Source organism: Camelus dromedarius, chromosome 28 (assembly GCF_036321535.1).
Source record: "Camelus dromedarius isolate mCamDro1 chromosome 28, mCamDro1.pat, whole genome shotgun sequence".
In the NCBI taxonomy this organism is placed as follows: Eukaryota; Metazoa; Chordata; class Mammalia; order Artiodactyla; family Camelidae; genus Camelus; species Camelus dromedarius.
The window spans coordinates 17,873,386-17,894,789 of NC_087463.1; the positions used below are offsets into that span (position 1 = coordinate 17,873,386).

The 21,404-nt window shown below is 37.7% G+C and overlaps 1 protein-coding gene across 1 annotated transcript in view; it reads left to right on the forward strand.

Annotated features, from left to right (window-relative positions):
• The window catches only part of PHLPP1 (PH domain and leucine rich repeat protein phosphatase 1), a 186,610-nt gene that overhangs the window by 125,706 nt on the left and 39,500 nt on the right, over positions 1 to 21,404 (forward strand). Inside the window, exons 5-9 of the mRNA XM_010979991.3 lie at positions 9,496 to 9,642; positions 10,274 to 10,504; positions 15,995 to 16,197; positions 18,023 to 18,083; positions 18,965 to 19,060. Of these exons, the coding sequence (XP_010978293.3) occupies positions 9,496 to 9,642; positions 10,274 to 10,504; positions 15,995 to 16,197; positions 18,023 to 18,083; positions 18,965 to 19,060 (738 nt within the window). The remainder of the gene's footprint in view (positions 1 to 9,495; positions 9,643 to 10,273; positions 10,505 to 15,994; positions 16,198 to 18,022; positions 18,084 to 18,964; positions 19,061 to 21,404) is intronic.

Here is a 21,404-nt window from a genome sequence, read left to right on the forward strand (position 1 = left end):
TAAACTAAGATGGGGTGGTTTCTGTTTATTTTGGCTCCGGTGTTAAGAAGCTGGTCGTGTGCCCTAGTAGCTTTTGGGTATGCTGAACCTTCCAGAACACCCTGGCAGGTGCTAACTGAGAACAAGGCTGGTGGGCTGCTCGGGTCTTGGAAACGAATGGCATGCGTAAGTTCACATGGATTCATTTCAAAAGTTATAAAAGGACAGCAGGAGAAAACACTGCACCAAGAAACAGAGAAGTCACCAATGAGAGTTCAGTTCCAGGGCAGTACAGTTTGGGGGTGTGGAGAGCAATGTAAGAGCTAAAAGGAGTTTGAGTCATGCTTTCTGAAGGGTAGGTGTTCCCAGCAATTCTGAAGCAGGCCCAAAGATTCAAATGTTTCTCATGCCACTACAACCACAGACAAGTCCAAGAGGAATGTGCAGCAAAGGAATTTCTCCATACAAGAGAGAAACTCTTAAGTCTTATGCAAATTATTTTGCTTTCTTACATAATTATTATAGCATGTAAAGGTTGCCCTATATCATTCCTGGATTGGGGCAAAAATATTAAAACATGGTATAGGACTAAGTTTGCAAGCCAGTAAGGTTCCACACCAAAGGAGTTGGAATTTGAGGAGCACGTGGAAATGAATCAGAAGTTACTGACTGGTGTCTTTCATTCATCGATGTAACTGATGTTTCTTGAGAGAAAGTACATTTCATTACACATTTTTAAAATGTACTTTAATAACTTTCCCAAGATTTGTCCCTCTAAATACAAAAAAGTTACTCTGTAAAACTAATAATTTTATTAAAGCATTTTAGTGACTCCAAACCACAAGGTGAGCTCTTAGGAAGAACAAAAATATAGACACTTGGTTTTATAAATTCTCTCGGAAAAAAAGAAGAGAGAAACAGTAAGTGTCACCTGTTTTTACCCAAGCCTTTCTCTTTGTCTGTTGTATTGGAATGGCACTAAATTTTCTCTTTTTGTTCTCTCTTCCCCTAGTATATGAAATATATTTAAATTGAATGGAAATTGAAATGGATGGTTTATTTAATAAATGGTATTGGCAAAATTAGCTACCAGAAAAAAATAGACCTCTATGTAACATAAAATAAATGTCACATGAAATAAAGATCTAAATGTAAAAATCAAAATATATAAATATTAAAAGGAAATATAGAAGAACATTTGTGCCACTTTGGGGTAAGGTAAGGGGACCTCCTCAAGCAAGGTGAAAAACAGAGACTCCATAAAGGAAAAAAATGCCAAATTGGAGCAAATAAAAATTAAAATTAGTGTGTGGCTAAAGTCAGCATTAACAGAGTGGGAAAAACTAAACCTTAGACTGAAGTGTCATGTGCCACATGGCAGCATATGATACCAGGTGGCACAGAGTATTCAGGGAGCTCTTACAAATTGGTAAGTAAAAGGCGAACAACCCAGTAGAAAAGTGGGCAGAGGATATGAATGTGTATTTCCAAGAAGATGAATTTCACAAAAAGATGAACTTCACTGAGAAATAACCTTGAAATGACCTGATACCACTTTTTGCTCATCAGATTAGCAACAATGGAAAGGATGCTAACGTTAAATCCTAGAGAAGGTAGTGTGTAAAGAAACCCTCTCCTGCAGTGGCTGATTGGGAGTATGAATTTCTACATTTTGGTAATTTTGCCGTATGTTTTAGAATTTAAATTGTACGTACTCTTAGACCCATCAATTATTCTTTTAGAAATACAGGTTCACAGTCCCTTCACCAAAACTCTTAAGACCATTTGTATTTCAGATTTCAAAGATTTTCAGGTTATTAAAGATAATATGGTGCATATACTGTATATTATATAACACTTTCCTCAAGGTAGAGACAGCACTCCACAAGCAAACATATTCATATTTCTCAAGAGAACAGATGAATATTCGCATCAGTTTAGATCAGTTTGCCACCACATGAATCAAAGAAAAATCTCTGAATTCGTAGAGCTTGTTGGGTTTCAGAATTATGGGCACTCATAAATACTGCAAAATAAAATCATTGATGCACAAACAAATAAGCTGAATTATTTCTAACAGCAAAAAAACTGGAAGTACCCAATGTGGAGGGATGGATAAATTGTGGTACATTTGTACTCAGTGCATTATGCAGCTGTCAAGAGAGTACGTTAGATTTTAATGCACTGACTCAGAAAGATGATTTGTTTTTATCAGGTGAGAAAACAAGTTGTAGAAGAGAAATGTGTGGTATAATCCAACTCAAAAAATAGGGAGGGAGGTTATTTCCTATTTATGCATGTGTATGTTTCATCAGGAGGAAAAGATTTGGAAGGATATATACCAAACTCTCTGGACACTGGTTATCTCAGGAAGATGAGATTTGGAAGGAAGCAGGAAAGATTGTTAACATTTTCTTTATATGCTTCTAGAGTTTGACTTGTTAAAATGAGCGTGTATTATTTTGGTAATCAAATAAGGGCAATCTTTCTCTTAAAAGCTGGTGAGTATTACGGAGCGGCACCCTGGCAACTCTCCACTAGGGTGCAGCCTCCCGACTGTGAGGGAGCCTGCTTTTCATAATTAATAATTAATGGAAAGCTGGGGGCTAAGCCCAGAGCTAGGTTTACAGCTCCAGCCCTCGAGCAAGTCCTTCATTACTTAATACCGAAGCCTAATAATTTCCAAAATGCATCAGCATGTACCCCCACAGGGAAAAAAGGAAGTTAAACTCAGACTGTTACTATGAAACGGAAATCCAGTCACCAAGGGAGTCTTTTTTTAGTTGACCCACTTGTGGGGAATAATAACTTGAGAAAGTAATATTGATTTTTCTTTGTTAGGCTCATTGAGTAAGACAAATGTGATTTCCTCTTGATGAGTGTAAAGTGTGACACTCATTTTAAGCACATTTGGAGTCTGTTTAAAAATAGAACTACTTCCACCATACTGTTTTTTAAATCTTATTTATTTGTTTGCTTGTTTATTTCGGTAGGGAGGTAATTAGGTTTATTCATTTATATAAATGGAGGTACTAGGGATTGAATCCAGGACCTTGTGCACTCTGCCACTGAGCTATACACCCCCCCCACCATACTGTTATTTTATTTTACAGTCAAGGTTTTCTGGTACTGTACCCTTAGTTCCTGGAAAGAAAATTACTAAAGATTTCAATGGATCTAAAGCTAGTTAGTAGTATGTCTCTAGACAGTCATCATGCTATTTATTTGGCTTTATTTACTAACAATATGTAGGCTATATATATCCATTACCTTTAACTCAGATGCAGAAAGAACCTTGTACATAAATTTTTGAGTGTGGATAGATTGAATGGATGAATGTTGAGAAAGGAGCAAAAATTAAGCACATCTATGATCATGACGAAACAAGCCCAGGGCAGGGAGGTATATGAGAATTGATAGCATTTGTGTGTTTATTTTTCTCAACTGTAAGATCTTAGAACATTTGGTTACTCTTTCCTGCCCTTGGAAAACGTGGCTTCTCTTTATTTTCTAGCAAGGATCGCTTGCTTTTTTAGAGGCTGGAATGAAGTAAGCTGGTCGATCTGTTTTAGGGAAATAGAGATAGGGAAATTGGATGCGTGAATGTGATGAATTTTAACCTTTTGGTTTAATATAACAAATTAAGTGTTCTTCCCTTTTGTAGAGTTAAATGATTTGTTCAGGAGAGTAGCTTGGAAGATAATTCCTGGGAATTTAGTGACTGAGGAAAAAAACCCATTTAAAGTTAAGTGTAGACTATACTATGTTAGCATGGTATAGTGCTGTCTGGATTCAAAGGGAAGCCAGCAAGTGCAAGGACAAAACTAATGATTGCTGTTCCCTCAACAGCAGCTTTAAAGTGTGTGCTATGCCTGTCCTGCTGTTAATTAGTTATGGCTGTGAAGTTGGAGAAAGAAAAGAAAAAGTAAGAACATTAACAGATCGAACTCCTGGAGATTTGAGCACATTTTGTGTCTGTGTATAGTAGCATAGTTACTGTGCTTTTGTTGTATACTGTAAATACGGTGGGAGATGCAAATGGAATAAATGTCTTTCATTTGGCAGAGCAGTGATACCCCAGCTCCATCCCACCACCTTTCCCTGTCCCCACTTTTGACCTTCTCTCATCTCGAGATCACATCCCTGTCCCTACACTTTGCAAATAATCATGCACTTTGTTATATGGCTCTCAGCATGCCTACTTTGTAAGGAACTTCAGTGTTTCTCTGTGAACAAACACAGTTAGAGGCTTTTATCTCTGTAGATTATCAAGTGTATTTAGTTGATTGTACTCTTCTGTGACACCCGGTATGAAAAAAACAGAGGTGTGCCTTGAAACTTTGGATTAAGTCAGACCTGAGTTCTAAACAATGCCCATTGCCATTTGCTAAATGTAATGCTGTACCATGTAACTTCATTTTGAGAACTAAGATTACTGTTAGTCTGGATAAATATTAGCTGATTTCTTTTTCCTACTCCCAGCTCTATGATAGAACAAATGATGAACATGAGTTACTTCTCTTACCTTAAAGCATTTACTTGCTCTAGAAAGTGAAGTCCGTCTTTTCAGGTTGTTGGGTAGTTTGGGAGCATTGGGCTGTGCCTGAATTTGTTTGAAGGTAAATGTACATCTTGTCCAAAATGTTCATTGTCCCCCAGAGCCGATAATGCCATCCTTTATAGGGGGAAATGAGGATGAAAAAGGAATGCTTTCCATGCACTACTCTGAGACCATTCTTTGACTAGTGACTTAGAATTATTAGTAATTGATATCTATTTACATTTTAACTCTTAAGATATAGGAAAAGAAGAGCAGGAGAGATGAGAAGTCGTACTGATATCAAAAGGCAAGATTCAAGGTGTGTATGACAGTCACACAATTTCTCTGAGCCTAGTTTCTTTGTCTGTGAGCCTGGGAAATGAAAGTCCCCTTCTGCTCTCACTTTTGCTAGCTCTGAGAAATAAGGAAGATAGAGTCACTCTAACTTTCTTTAGCTTTGACACTCTGTGTGTGTACACGTGTAACAGGTGTTTTTTGTTTTTTGGTTTTTTTAAACCACACAGTTTCTTGTCCTTTTAGTGTCTAAAACATCAAAAAGAAGCACTTCTTGCTATTGCTAAGCTGACAACTGTAATGATTACAATCATTAAAATAATTTTTATTAATCTTAAATTTTGTGATGCTCTGATCATCCCCTGTTTACCTGTATCGAACAGCTATGAAGGAGTAACTGTAGCCTCAGTGAATATAATGTACTTCCATTTCAAGGATTTAATTTTAAGGTTTAAGAACTGTAATACTCGTTTTAAAAGTAAAATTATTTAAAATATTTCACCAAATTTGTATTCTTCCAAAGCCCTCAAGTTTTACTCTAGAATCTGGGTCTGGGCACATTTGATAACTTATTTGTCTCACTTGTTAGTGTGAAAGAGCTAAGTCTTCTATTTTGTAGGAGACAGATTTCTAGTTTTTCCCTCCGTAACAGTGTGTTGTCACCTTGCTCTCTCCTCTGCCTTCTTTTCCGATGAAGGTAGAGGGAGGAAAGGTCATCCACTCCCCTCTTTGATCTCTTACCTCTTTCTTAGCTTAAACATTGCCTCCAGGTATCTGTTTCACTCATTTTAAGACCAGAGGGAAGTGGATTCTAGGCAAACTTCCCTCTTATTTTTCTAGGAAGGGGTTTTTAATTGGCAGATGCCTATAATCTGACTGCTTTCCATATACGTAAAGAAAAAGTGGACCTCTAAGAAGGCTAAGGGTTAGAATTTCCAAAACAGATGAGTTTTAATGTGTTCTGATCAAGGCCTCGTTCTCAGAAACAATCCATGCTTTGTTTGCTAAACAACTCTGCTGAACACTGTGTTCTTTTCTGGGAAGAATTTGGGGGATGGGCCATGCAGGGAGGACTATGAAGGAAGTGGAGAAAGAAGCGAGAGAAACTTTAAATACTTAAATCAGAATCAGCCCTTGAACCAGGGCAAGAGTATAAATAGAGGCCACATACTACATATCTAAATATTTAAGTTATAATTAAGCTAACAAACTGTTAAATAAAATACCTTCTCTCCTCCTGTCTTGACAAATGCACTTTTATAATGACCCCCAAGCGCTGACTCAAATTTAGAATCCTCAGACCCCTTGGGGTTCTGCACTGGGTGTGGCATTGTGGGGAGAGCAGGCTCTCTTCCCGCTCCAGCTCCATCCCTCACCCTGCAGAGATGTGAACACAGCCCCCGTGTCCAAGCTCTGCCCACCCTTAGGGCCTATGGGTGCACACACTTATGGGAGGATGTGCCCAGGGGAGAGCCCCACACAAGCACTGAAAAGAGGTTTGGTGTCATTGGGTAGGGAACTCCAGGGTCCTGCCTGCTCTCAGTGTGGAGAGAGTGCTTCTCTCATGGAAATATAGCACAAGCCACATAAGTAATCTTAAATTTTCTAGTAGCCACATTAGAAAAAGTAAGAAACAGGTGAAATTAATTTTAATATAATAGCTTATTTAATTCAATATATCAAATATATATCAAAATTATCAGCTCTAAAAATTGTTAATAGAGTTTACATGCTTTTTTGTACTAAGTCTTTGAAATCCAGTGTGTTTTTTGTAATTAGAGAACATCTCACTGTGGACTAGCCCTGTTTCATATGCTCAGTAGCCACCTGGGTCTGGTGGTGGTGTACCAGGTGGCTCAGCTTTAGGGAAAGAGAACCCAGACTCCTTGTTCTGTAGGGGTACTTGGCCTCTGGGGCTGAGGACAGTCCTCTTTACTGTAAAGTCTGATGGTGGTTGTTTTTGTCATTAAATTGATACAAAGAATAATTGCACTTCTTTATATTTAGAGCCGGTGGCCATTTAAAATACAAAAGGTATAATACATAAAACTAATGAGGGGCACTTAGTAAGTTTGTTTTCCTCTTCCATTTAAGTTTGTCAATTACCTTTTACTCATTCAACGCACTACTGCTTTCCTTCCTTCTCAGGAGTGATGTGGTCCTAGGAAATTTGTGTGCATGGCTGAATATACCTTTTCTCCCCCTATTACTGATGGATACTTTTCCAAAAGCCAATGCTTCCACTTTCCGTTTTGAGTAATCACTGAAATTATAATCCTTCCATTTTCCACTTTCTGAAGTCTTTGTGCTCTATTGTGTTGTATGTCTAGGGTCTTTTTCCTTCCTAGAGGGATTTTTTTTTTAAGTTCAGTTTAATTGCATGCATATTTTAAAATTGTCACCTTTTCTACCAAATGAGGAAACAAATCCAGAAAGTAGGATACTGTTTTTGCTTGGACTGGAACAGCGATTTTGTCTATTTCAGGATACAATTACCATATTTAGAAGGGGAAAAAAAGTAGTTAAATTTGAATCTCAGAAAAACAAAGAATATATATATATATTTAGCGTAAGTATGTACCATGCAATATTTGAGACATACTTATACTAAAAAATCATTTGTTGTTTATCTGAAATACAAATTTAACTGGATGTCCTGTATTTTATCAGGCAATCCTTTACCCTCTCAAAAATTGAGAACCCTAAGCAGCTTTTATTTGTGTGAATTAAACTATTGATATTTACTGTATTAGAAATTTAAACTGAGAAGTATTTTAATGCATAATAATTCATTTAGAAAAATAATAAACCCCCTTCTTGTTAACAAATATATCTTTTATGAAAAATAACTACCTTCTAAAACAAAACAAAGGGAAAAGAATGTTACTGTTTTCAGTTTTTTGCAAATCTTTTAATGCCTGGCTTAATAGAAGATAGTTGGATTCTCATGTCCGTTTTTGCTTCCAATCAGATGTGCTATCACAATGACATATACCATCTGGAAATCTCTACTTGGGAGAAAACGAGAGTAGCAAAAGGCAAATGACATCTAAGTATTACTATAAAAATAGTCTTGACCTTGGGAATCTCCTGAAAAGGTCTCGGGGACCTCTTCCAGGGTCCCCCAACCATGCTTTGAGAACCCCTGAGCTGGGAATAATAGACCCTATGATTCCAGCTTGTGTTGGATAGATCATAGATTATCAGAGTAAAGGATAAGCATTCTTTATTTTAAGAAGGATTAATGAATCAAATGGTAAAATACAAAACAAATTTTAAAATGATTTTTCAGGTTTCACAGTAATCCTTAAATTTTGTTTTGTTTCTAACTTAAAATTCTATTAAGTCTATACTCCGTCACCCAAGAAAACAGCAATCAACCTGTCAAAAAGGCACGTTGTCAGCTTTCTTTTTGGAATAAAATCTATATAGCTATTTAGAACAAAGCTTTACATTTTTAATTATAGAATTCCACAAAGAAGTCACATGACAGTTTCTTTAAAATACTGATTGGATAGAATTGGGTTCATTTTTAAGATGCGTTTGTGTCTGTTGTAGGGATAGTGCACATTGCCTAGTTTTTAGGCTTGGGCAGTTTTGAAAATAATTAGCGTAATGCAACAACCGATCTGATTCTCATCTCACATGGAAGTGTAGAGGCTGGCAGTGGGCCAAATGTAAGCGCACAGAGAAGTGCATTCAGACTTAAAGATGACTTCTTGAATTGCTTTAATTGCTTAGACAACTGAGAAAATGAAAGAGCCATTAACAAAAATAGAACAGGAGGAAGTGCTGGTCTGGAATAAAGATGGTAAGTTCAGTTTTGGACCAGAAATGTTGTAGGGTAGGTCAAGAGAGAGGAAATGGTGTGTGATGACTTGGAGAGAGTTGTTCACAGAGCAGGGAAACAATTTCTGAGGAAGGCGATGTAAAGAGAGAAAAGAAACTGACAAGTAACTAGTCTGTGAGGAACACCTAACTGGGGGGGTGTGGGGAGGACAGGAGGAGACCAACAAGGAAAAAGAAGGAAACGTGGGAGAAAGGGTCTGGAGAGAGCTAGGAGGAGGCCTGGTGAGGAAAATGGCCTTAGGGTGGAATTTGAAAAGAGCTTCTCAAAGAAGGGTGTGTAATGAGCAAGATCAAGTGTTGGATTGAGATTGAGGAATGATAACTGGTTCTTAAATTTGGAACTCTGAAACTGGTTACCTTAGAGAATATGGTTTTGATAAATTGAAGTTTTTAAAATCATTTCAGGTTTGGGTTTGAGGGAAGTGAAATAGAAACATTTTTGACTTGTCTGGGAGAAAACAAATCCAGAGAGCTACACCTGTCCTTTTCTGCCCTCTCTGTTTCCGCTCACACATGTGTTCATTAAGCTGGCGAGGCAGGGCTAAGAAATGCACTCTGGCAAACTCACCTCCTTACATATTCGACCTTATTTTAGAGTAACGTTCGTTTTCAAATATAATGTTTGTATTTTAGGTAAAACACTGGCCTTTGAGTCTGAAGATGTGCACCCAGCTCTGCTGCTCACTTACCCTCTGAGGGCTCCGTTTCCTGCCCAGCTGACTGAGAGCTGGGCTAGATTATCTCTACGGCTGTGCCAAAAGCCAAAAGCATGTGATGTTATACATCTATGACATTTGTCTTTTCTTTCCTTTTGTTTTGTTTTACTGGAATAGGTTCACCAAGTTGAAGAGTCTTAACCTTTCCAATAATCATTTAGGAGACTTCCCATTAGCAGTCTGCAATATTCCAACCCTGACCGAGCTGAATGTGTCCTGCAATGCCCTCCGAGCAGTCCCAGCAGCCGTCGGAGTTATGCACAAGTACGTACTGCCAACCCCACTGCAGAGTATCCCTCAGAAGCCCCCAGGAAGCTGCGCTGGGGTCGTAGCACATGAGATCAGTTACCTTGTTATTTGGTCAGGCAAGGCCCCAAATCAAGAGATCAGGTTCCTGTGTAGAGTTCATTTGTTAGCTTCTGTGCTTTTTAGAATCTTGTAAAGAAAAAAAAAAAGAAAATATCCTTGTTTAGAACTGAAGATCCCTACATGAGGGTGCCTAAATGTGGGAGGAGGGGTTGCTTTCTCATTTTCTAAGTTATTGCTGAATTCTAAGACGTACAAGTTAATTTTTTAAAATAACAATGAGAGATGAGTGTTTTGGCGGATTCACATAGCAGTCAGCTCATGGTGTTCCTATTTATGCCTATCCAAGTTGGGAAGTTGGTCATAATTTTTGTTTTCAATAAAAGATTAAGATGCTTATCTCTGATCTTTTCTCTCTGGTGTATTATTGCCTCAGGCCCTGCCCTTAGCACTTCACAAAGAATAGTATATTTTCTTCTTCTTTTTTTTTTTTTTAGTGATACAATCTATACTTATGAAACTTGTATGTTAATAATAAAGATGTAAAATTTACACATTCTCTTTATAATTCTTATGTTTTCTTCCATAGCTTACAGACATTCTTGTTGGATGGAAACTTTCTCCAGACCCTTCCTGCTGAGTTGGAGAGCATGCCTCAGCTTAGTTATCTTGGTCTTTCTTTCAATGAGTTCACCGACATTCCAGAAGTGTTGGAGAAACTGACTGCTGTGGATAAGCTTTGTATGTCTGGAAACTGTATGGAGACTCTTAGGCTACAGGCTTTAAGAAAAATGCCTCACGTTAAACATGTGGACCTAAGGTAACCATTTTAAAGAAATATATCCCATTTGAGTGGTTGGGTTATATTTGGTGGTAGGTTCTAGTTCTTTTGGCGGCATTCTTATGTCAAGGCAAGCAGGCTGGTTAGTTGCAGTTAGGGCCCACTTTTGTATTTTTGCCCAGCAGGAATAATGATCAACAGTACAGTATGCTCATACCAGAAACTTATTTTAAAAAACAAAACCAAAAAACTTCTCATTGATGAATGACCATATATCTTGAAGGTCTTACTTGATTTTGCAAGCCTGAGCCCAGTTTTAATTAGCATATCAATCAATGGGGCCATTGAGTCAGGGGAGCTGTTCATGGTGAATGAAAACCATTATCATTGAGAGCAAAGTGGATCTTTTTCTCTCTTCATCATCCTTTTCCGTGGCTTGATGCAGTTGACATCATTGATCATCTCTCCTTCCTTAATGTTTTTTTTCCTTCCTTGGCTTCCCTAGCTTAATGTAATGTATTCACTAAACTAATAATTATTTATATAACTTATTTATTTTAATTTCCTCACTCTCCATCCAGATGTCTTGGCTCTTAGTTTACTGGTCTTTACAAAAATATAAAAACACACAATCTCTTGTTAGGCCCAAGTTTGAGTGGCATCTCTGCTCTCACTCCTTGCAAGTTTGAATCCTGGTCATACCAAATCTCAACTGAAAACCATTAACACAATCTTTGCTACATCACAGTGTCTAGTAATCATCCCTTAGTATGTAAAGTTCAGTTTTAATTTCAATGCAGAAAGAACCAGTACACAAGGAAGAAGCCATTCTAAATTTCTCTTTTATGGAAAAAAAAAAAAAGAGTTCCTGCAAAGCAACATATCAGGCTTAGGCCTTAATATTAACTTGCCCAATTTGATACTTTTTCAACCAAACCAACTCCACATTAGCCAGGGAGTGATGACCACATTAAATCTTGGGTGAGATACTTAATGTTTGTCAAAGATGCTTTCTTTCCTTGCTTTACTACCCAATTTCCTTTCTGATGATAACCCCAGACCCTCACTCCGGCCTGTCAACTTCATCAGTATAAAGCAGCCTCTCCTTTTGCTCCCCTTTCTTCTCCATTCTTATGGTTTGGCCCAGGAAACCCGTTCATTCCAGTCCCACAGAGAATTGGTTGTCTTTACCTTTCCTGAGACTAACGGGATCAGGCACCTGGGGAAGTATTAGCAATTTGCAGGCTTAGGATCCTTAACTCAGGGAGTATAAATGGTAATAATTTATCTCACTTTGAGAACTTTTTGGAATGTTACAGGATAGAGAACTGAACACTGTGTCTTGTTAACCTTCTTTCTAAATTGTTAACATTATTTGCCTCTGAGTCACTGGATTTAAAAAAACTTCATATTCAAGAATTTAAGCCCTTTTTAATTCAGCCACCCAGAGGTGTAACGATGGTCATATTGACCTCACGTAGCAAGCCTAAGAAGCTTTCTGAGTTACCAGGTACGTATGACAGGCATCGTTTTTCTTGGTCTGAATTAGCTTACAAGCAAGATCAATCTAAGATGTCTGGAAGTAACTGTTCTTATTAAGAGCTTTATAAATTCTTCAGATTTCTAGTTCTAACTGGGTCTTTTTAGATGAGATCAGTTACAGCATAGACTTTGGATTCTATAAATGTTAAATGAACATGAGTAAATAGCTGCTTTCCTCCAGACCGCTGAGCTGAGCTGAGGAGTGGTGGGGTCGGTGGGAGAGGGGATCTGGTCAGGTTTGCTTATAATTCTGCCTTAATATTTTAAATTGAAGCCAGTGGAATGATTTAAGGGGAGTTTCACTTAGATTCTGTAAGCAGAGGGCTAATTTTATTGATTAAATTTTTTATTCCTTCAGATGGAAACATTACCTCATATTAAAAATAATAATTTTTCTTTTAATCTTATTCTTTTTCTTATATTGATGTTCTTTGAGGCTGATGCTGTTTATTCTATGCATCATTATTAATCCCTCCTCCTCTTCTCTGTCTAAAATACAGACATTACCCACGTCTGTCTCCTGGAGCGCTTCTCTTTTCTGTTTTCTGCTGTGGTGGTTGGCTGCCTGTACTCACAGGTCTCCATCATTTACCGTTCACGTTACCATGTTAAATACTCCTCAGTATTTCTCTAACCCTTATTTCTCTTCTAGGGATTAATTCCACTTCGGCTGCCAGCGGGATAATTTCACCTTGCTTTCCCCTACTGACACTCAATCAAATTGCATGTGGAACAGAGTTCAGCTTCTTTCTTTATTCAGCCAGTTCTTTCCCCTGGATTCCTGTTTTTACTGATAGCAACTCCACTTCATTGGTTATCCAGACACAAAACTTCTGGCTCTGTTTCTCGTCCACCAGCAGATTCTATCAGTTCTTCTGTCACAGCAGGTGCACTTTGTCCGTCCCTTTTCCGTCTCACTGCTGTGGTTGTCCCCTCACTGAGCTGGCTCCTTCCATGGTACACAGTCTTGCTTAGAGCCTTCAGTCCTCTAGTTCAGGATATTCAAGCTCTCATATCTGGTTTCAACCCACTAACCTATGAGTCCGTTGAGGATGAGACTCCAGCTCAGAGCTGCTCAAAGTGTGGTGGTCCTCTGACCTGTGCCAGCAAGCCAAGTATTTGCTACTTTTCCACAATGCGATATGCATAGAAATTGAAACTTAATTTCGTAGAAACATATCACTATATTGACATTGCCCCAATGTCCAAGTAGACTCATGTAAACAGACTGATTGTACAGGGAATAACTGATTTAGGTGTTGGTGAACTCACAGCGGTGAGCCGCCTGTGCGCTGACTTGTGTCCTGGTCGTGTGCATGTGACTACGTATCAGTCTCTAATGGATGAGAAGTTTAGAAAATAGGTCCTTCTCCCTAGATAATTTGAAAAGCACTGCTCTTATTTATCCTTGAGCCCCCCAGTGTTAGCACTTAGTAGGCACAGTTTTTGATAAATATTAGCTGACCAACCCACCTTCGTAGCCGTATTCTCACTCCCGTCACACACCCTGCACTCCCGAGGGCCTCCTGTACTCATGTGTGAAACTCTCACCCTGTGCTCTCTTCAGTCCAAACGCCATTCTGCTCTTCGCTATGGACTGCTTTCTTCTCCCATTTACATCTGTGGAATTCTGCCTCCCCTTGGGATTCAGATGAGATGCTTCCTCTTCCATAGCATCTTTTTTGACCGTCCTCTGTAATTTTATATATCATTTATCACGTACTTACATCTTTATTCTTCATATGTCAAAGCACACGTGGTTTTCCTCACTAAATCACTACATCTGTTGACAAACACCTTGTTTTATTTGTCTCTTACTGACACAAGGTCACCATCATCCTCATCACTGTGGCCCTTTCTTGTTTGCAAAGCATGAGCATGTACTTTCATTTTATTTTCTCAGCTGCCTCGTAGGACAAGGAAGGTGCCATCTCCATTTTACAGGTTAAGATTAGACTTAACAGAGACTTAGGTGACTTGCTCAAGGTCATGAAAGCAAAATGTTGAGCAGCAAACTGGAACTAGAACATTGTCACGCTATCTATCTACACATAGTAAATACTCAATGAGTATTTATAAAATAAATAAAATGCCTGTGTTAACTGAGGAGATTATTGGAAGGAAATTTTAACCACATTTTGCCTCTTTAAAAGTTTATCCCAAATAGTTGTATTATCAGTGAGCCTGAAAACTTTTGATATTTGCATCCTGATAAGACTTGGCAATTTAAAGTGAACAGTGGGAATAACCTTCCTCTTCTTACAGATTTTATTTTGTCTCCTCATAAGACTTTAATTATGCTAGTGTTAATACAATGGGGGAGATGATAGTGCCACATGAAGACAACTTAATGTGTAGATCAGGGGAAACATGAGACATCTTTTCAAATCCTGTGGTCTCTTGTATCCAAAGTGAGATTTTTTAAAAATTCTGTGTACATATTCTAATACTCTGTGAGCATTTGGAAATAGGCAAATTGTAGGTTTGTGTCCAGTTTTCTAATACAACCTGGAATAAAAAAAGAGCTGACAAAAAAATCCTCTTGGAGACATTTGAAGAGGCCGTATGCCATTCTTGCAGATTGACAAATCCTAGCTCTTGGCTGTCACTCGCCCTTGTGTTTCAGTGACTTCATGATATTGCTATTACAAATTTAGTTAGCCTCATTTTATTTTATCTTTTCAAAGGGCAGAAAAATCACTACAGAGAACAGTGGGCTTTTTTCTAAGCTCCAGCCTTCACAGTAATGCTCTTCTACCAAGTGCATGATCTCGGCACTTTCTTGGCTTTGTAAAGTGAAGTAGAAGGTTCTTGTTGGTTGGTGGTTTGTTTGCAAAGGAGTTGGGCGTAGCCTAGCTAACTTTAAGGAATTGAGATTTTCAGCTGTTTTTCTCCACTCTGAAGTGAGATGTGTTTATGTTATATTGATTCCTCGTCCTCATTACTACTTACTTATCTTCTTGGCAGCTCATTCGCGGCAACTTCAGTCCATTAGCTAACCAGTTCTCGTGTCTGAGGTTCTGCCAGTTTTTCCCTGTGTCCTGCTCTGCCCTGAACTTGTTGATCCCTATTGTTGTTCTTTGTTTTATGATTTCTCAGTAAATCCTGGATGCCAAATTTCAGTATTTTCTGCATTTTACTCCATACACACACACACACACACACACACACACACACACACACACACACTATTTAAATACAATATATACACATACTTTTATATGTATAAAATATGTTTTTATAAGTATATATTTGTGTGTGTGTATATTATATATATATATATATTTTAATGTGTATATATTTATAGATATATTATTTTTTTTTAAATGAAAGTGCTGAGGATTGAAACCCAGACCTGGTGCATGTTAAGCATGTACTCTACCACTGAGCTGTACCCTCTCCTCTCAGGCAATATTTTAAAGGTGGAGTTAGTTTTGGTAATTACTCCCTGAGCCAGCTGAAAATCCAGATACATTTGCATACCTAACTCTGATGCATATGTGGCTCCCATTCATTTTTTTTTTTCCCGAGTTCACCCATTAATTCTGTCTTTAGGGCTGCTCGTCTGCCTGCTCACTCATCTTCTCTCTTCCCTTAAATATTCAGTGTAGTTGTAATGTGCTTAATGGTTATTCTGGGTTTTGTTTCTTGTGTTCTTTCAACCAGACCTTGGAAATAAGTGTTTAAATGAATTTTTTTTTTCCCCTTGAAATGAACTAAGGTAAATTAATATGCATGCTTCTCTTCTAGCCTTAATGATCTAAATTGTGTTTCAGGAAATATTGTCAAGGGTAAGACCTTATGGAATTGTAGCTAGAAATAGCCAGAGAATCTGAGCAGTTTCAAGGAAGGCCAGACACTGAGATTAAAAAAATCATGGAGAACTGTGATATAGTGAGACTCGTGAGTCACCGTATTAGGGTGTGGCTTTTTATTGATAGCATTGCGGTTAATTATAGTCTCTATTTGTGTCCTTTTCCTCTCAAGACTGAACATAATTAGGAAGCTAATAGCAGATGAAGTGGACTTTCTTCCTCATGTCACTCAGCTTGATCTGCGCGACAATAAGCTTGGTGATCTAGATGCGATGGTTTTCAACAACATTGAGGTTTTACACTGTGAAAGGAATCAACTGGTGACGTTAAACATCTGTGGCTATTTCCTAAAAGCACTCTATGCCTCTTCTAATGGTATGTAACACAGACCACATCAGAGTTTCTCTTTTGGTTCTAAGAATTTATTCAGTGCCATCATCTCTGCTACACTTTGATTTTTCTTTCCTCATTTAGTAAAATAAGTGTCAAATTTTGCTAAGATAAAAATCATCAAAGAAGAATGCTGGTTTGATATTTAAAGGAGTCAAAATGGAAGGTTTTTTAAGTTCCTAACTTGTTTTCTCATATCGGGATATTTAGATAAGTTACTCCCACTTGTGATTTGGCTCTTCTGCTTGAAGGGCAGATGAGGGATGGGCAGGGGCTGAACTATTTATTGGGCTACTTTGTTAAGATAGTAAATCTGGAGAGTGAAAGTGAAAAGACCGTCTGTTATGGACTCCATCCAGGGTCTCAGGTTTCATGCTCCACCAACAAAGAAACTCCACCTTAAGAGAAACCTAAATTACATACCCACAGGGACACCACAGAGCAAGAATCTTGCTCATTTAATAAGCTCTCCTCCTTAAAATTTGGAAATTTGAGCATGTGCTTGCTGAAGTGAAGATTTCAATTCCCTGCCATTAGACAACAAATGGAAACAACTGTTTACAAGCTGAACAAATGTTTATCAAGCACCTGTTTTATGCATAGTGTAGTGCATGAGTTCTAAAGGATAGGGATTTTTCTTTTTTTCTTCTTTTTTAATGAGTTTACTGTCTCTCACTGGAGAAATAAACCAAACCTCAGATAGCTATAGGTCATTGAAGGGGTTGTAGGATTTGGATAGCCAGGAGGCATAAAGTGAGTGCTGAAGAGGAACGAATCTGAATGTGGTTTGTTCAGCAGACTGGGAGAAGACAGGGAATTCTGAACTCATAGGTGCTGCTGGGAAGTGGTAAAGAAGTGCTTACGGAACGCAAGGCTTGGAGTCAGACGGCAAAGCTTTGAAGCTGGTACAGTAAGCTGTAGAGAACCAGTGGAGATTCTTATGTGGAGGAGGTATGTGATGGAAGTGATGCTGTCAGACTGTTAACATCAGAGTAGTGTGCAGAGTGCATTGATGGGAGAAGAGTAGAGTAATCCACTCCTGCACTAATCCAGGTTATTGCAGTGGTTTCCATGTGAGCTAGTAGGAGTTTACAGTCAGGACTCCAGATGTTGATGTAAGACGTTTTGCTCAGAGGTGGTACCCGAAACTGTGGCAGTAAGACAACTGGAAAAGAGAAGAGACTTGGTGCCAAAACTAGACTTCTAAAACCCTCACGGTTAGCTGGGGCAACCAGATAGAGGGTGAATCTGTGAATTACTTGATAAGTGTTTTGAGAAGCAGAAGGATATTTCGAAACTACTCTGTCTGAAAAGCAAAGCCCTAGGTGGACATTGGTGTTTCATACTCATATTTCATACAGTTTTGAGGAAAGGCTTTCAGATTTGAGTAGAGGAAGTCATTGGTAACCCTCAGGAGTGGTGTTGCAGTAGAGTGAAAAAGGCAGGAGCCAGGGTGCACTTGGTTTTATGGAAGCAACCCTGAATGTTAAGAAACTAAAAAACAGTATTCACACAGTTAATCTTCCAGGTAAAATGTAGCACACATAGCAAGAGGAGTGCCACAGGAAGTGGATGGGAAAGAGGCAGGAAATTAGAATCAGTGATTTATTTCAGTCTCTGAATAAGGATCTTGTGATTAAATTAGAAGTTCTCTGTTCTTTCCTGTAGTTTCAATGCTGAACAAATGGATGTATTGTACTTACTAACCTAAACAAACAATGGAGAATAAAGCACAGTAATGATATTCTACATACAAAAAGAGTCTCTGTTTCACTTGAATGGTAATGCTTTTGTTTTTTATGCCTCCCAGAACTTGTTCAACTTGATGTTTACCCAGTTCCGAATTATCTGTCCTACATGGACGTTTCAAGGTAAGAAGCCAAGTCCTAGAGCGCTCTAGGGTCTGCTTGAAAATTATTTAGATAATTCTGTCTGAATTTAGGCATAAGAACTTTTTATATATCTTGAAGGTAAATAATACAAATTAAATCTGATGCTGTTTACTTACCCTCTGAAAATGTATGTAAATATCCATCAGTTAAAATATGTACTACATTTGTATACTGTACAACACCAGAAGATGCGGACACCAGTTTGATCCAGGTTTGGGCTTGAAAGACTGGTCAGTTGAGGGAACATATGGCTGGAAAGTCCAGTACTTCTTTAATTTTTTGGGGGGGTAAGGAGGAGGTAATTAGGTTTGTTTGTTTGTTTAAATGGAGGTTCTGGGGATTGAACCCATGACCTCATGCATGCTAGGTATGGACTCTACCACCGAGCTATACCCTCCCCCACTTATTTAATTATATTAACTGTATCTTCATGTCTTTCCCTGAAGTGATGTTAATTTCATTTTTTTTTAATGTTGTGCTACATCTCTTTGATGTTTTCCCCCCCTTTTTGTACATATATCTCCTTGCTAAGAACCCTTAAAACTTGGTGACCAAGGTGGCCAAAGTAGAATTTCCATACAGCCTGCTCACTCTTCTCAGTGCACTTGCGAATAGGCTGACCATCTCACCTTTTATACCGATTCGCTACTGCAGCGTGTCGTATGTATTCTAGTTCCCACAGAAATTATGATAGACTTTCTCATCTCAACACACTTAAATTGAAACTCGGTTTTAACATAATTCCATTGTCATTGGGTATTTCATTTGAAGTTTTATTTATTCTGTCATTATTTTGACTTTTGAACCACATTTTAGGCCAAATTCCAATCAAAGAAAAAATTGTATATTCTTACATTTAGGAACCGCTTAGAAAACGTGCCTGAGTGGGTATGTGAAAGCCGAAAGCTAGAAGTTTTGGATATTGGTCATAATCAAATATGTGAACTTCCTGCACGGTGAGTATGACCGATTAAGTTAGAGAATCTCAGATGAGCAATGGAAAAAATTGCTGATTAAGTGTTTAACTTTTTATTATGAACCCCTAAAAGAATTTGTTTTAATATCTTTTACCTCTCGTGGTGTCTTTGGAGTCGCACCCTTTCCTCAGGCAGTAACAAGCATAGTGGAGCTTTTGACTCCCAGCCAGATTCACAAAGCCATGCGGGGGTGACGCTTGGTGGAAATTTTCAAATAAGACAAATGAAATATTCAGAGATTCAGCAAACAGTATGATCAGTTCATCTTAATTCTTTTGGAATCTTTGCCTTCTGTCCATTGTCGTAACATGTCTACCTTACACACATGTAATTTTTGGTTTTCTTTGAACATAACTTTGGAAGAGAAAAAAGGTTATTAAATCAGAAAAGGCAGAAACTGGAAAAAGCAAACTAGATTCTCTTTTTCTTGGGATAGGAGGTCCAAGAACTTCTCTTTCTTTCTCTTCTCTCAATTAACGTGTTATTATTTTTATTTCATAATCTTCACTTTAATGGCAAAATTTGTAAAATAGCCATGTGATGATGTGTAGTGTCCGTAGACACAAATTTCACCAAGTTGACTAACTGTGGCATAAAATGTTATTGAGTTATTAGTGACTAGCCATGCAATTATTAGCCAAAAGAATAATCTATTCCACTGCTGTCCTATAGAATTTTCTGTGATGGTTGATCCACTAGCCACATGTGACTATTGAGTGAGCACATGAAATGTGGACACTGTGACCGAGGAACTGAATTTTAAATATTATTTAATTTTAATTGATTTAAACAGCTACTTGTGCCTAGTGACTGCCACAGCTCAGATCTAGGTGTTTCCACCATTCTCAACCAGTCACTGAACATAGGAAGTCATTGGTTTTTAACCGTATGTAGTCAAAAACATCGATGAAAATATTATAGAAATATATCACTATTTTGCAGTAAACTTTTACTTTAGGTGCATGATCTTTAAAGATTTACGATGGTATTTCTCTGTTTTGTTGAAAAGGACAAGGATCATGAAATTTACACATTACATTACACATGCTAGGTAAGCTTAGTAAATATGTCAAAGCTCAGCTGTCCAGTATGGCAGCCATTAGCCAAAGGGCTGTTGGGCACTTAAAATGTCCCTAGTCCTAAATGAGAAGTGCTAAAGTATAAAATACACACTGAATATGAAATATCTCCATAATATCGTATATAAATGACATGCTAAAAATTACAATTTTGTCTATATTGGGTCAAATAAAAAGTACTGTAAGAATTAATTTGCCTGTCCTTTTTTTTCACTTTTTTAAACGTGGCTACTAAAATTTTCTAAATTACATATGTGGCTTGTATATTTCTGTTGGATAACAGGGTGTTAGAACATGGCTCTCACAAAAGAAATCTGAGTTACATTTCCAGTCCCTGGAACGCTCAGTTAATTTTAATTAATTAATTTTTTTCCTCAGCCATGTGTTATACCTGCAAATTCAGTCCATTTGAAAATGCTTTCAGCTTTAGAGATTGCTGTTCAGTGAGCATTTAGGTGACCCAGTGCAGCCCATCCCCATTTTCAAAAGGACTTCGCTGATGTGCCCTGTGAACAGCATGGGGGAGTGGGGAGAGACCCTTTTAGAAGACAAAGAGCAAAAATGAAAACAGGCTACTACTAATGGGGAGGATATAATTTTTGAAAAATCTTTCTCTTTTCCTCATTCTGATCTCCCTAGTTTAACAGATACAGCATGTTGGAGCTAAAGTGTCTGTTTCACTGGTAATATGTACTTAAATCAATAATTAAATAAATGCAAGATAACTGATATTTTATCCAGTTTTCCCCAAAGTTAATTAGTTTTTGATTGGCTCTGCATTAGTACAGGCTTTTTTGAGATCTAAACAAATGCTTATTCAAAGCAAATCCAAATGCTCTGTTGTCAAAGAATTTAAACAGTGTTTGTTTTTGTATGTGTGTTTTTAACACATGGGACAAAAACAGTATGTATTGTTTTCTCATTCACAGTGTTGTTTAGTTGTGAACTTTGTATCAGCCCTATCATGGATCTAATATCCAGGCCAAGACAGTGATTCATTAGAAGTTAATTTCACATTCAGGCTTTGTTTGTCTAAGTCATGTGTGTAAAGGATTTGACAGAACAGAAATTAATATTTAGAAGTAGAAATGTATTGAAAGGAAAAGAAGCTATTTTAATTATTTTCATGCTTAACATGTAAAAGAATTGAACAAATCCGGTCATTAATATTTAATACTCATCCTATAGTTATCAAATCTACTTTCTTATAGAAAAATGAAGATAAAGATTTTGTTACCTGTCTT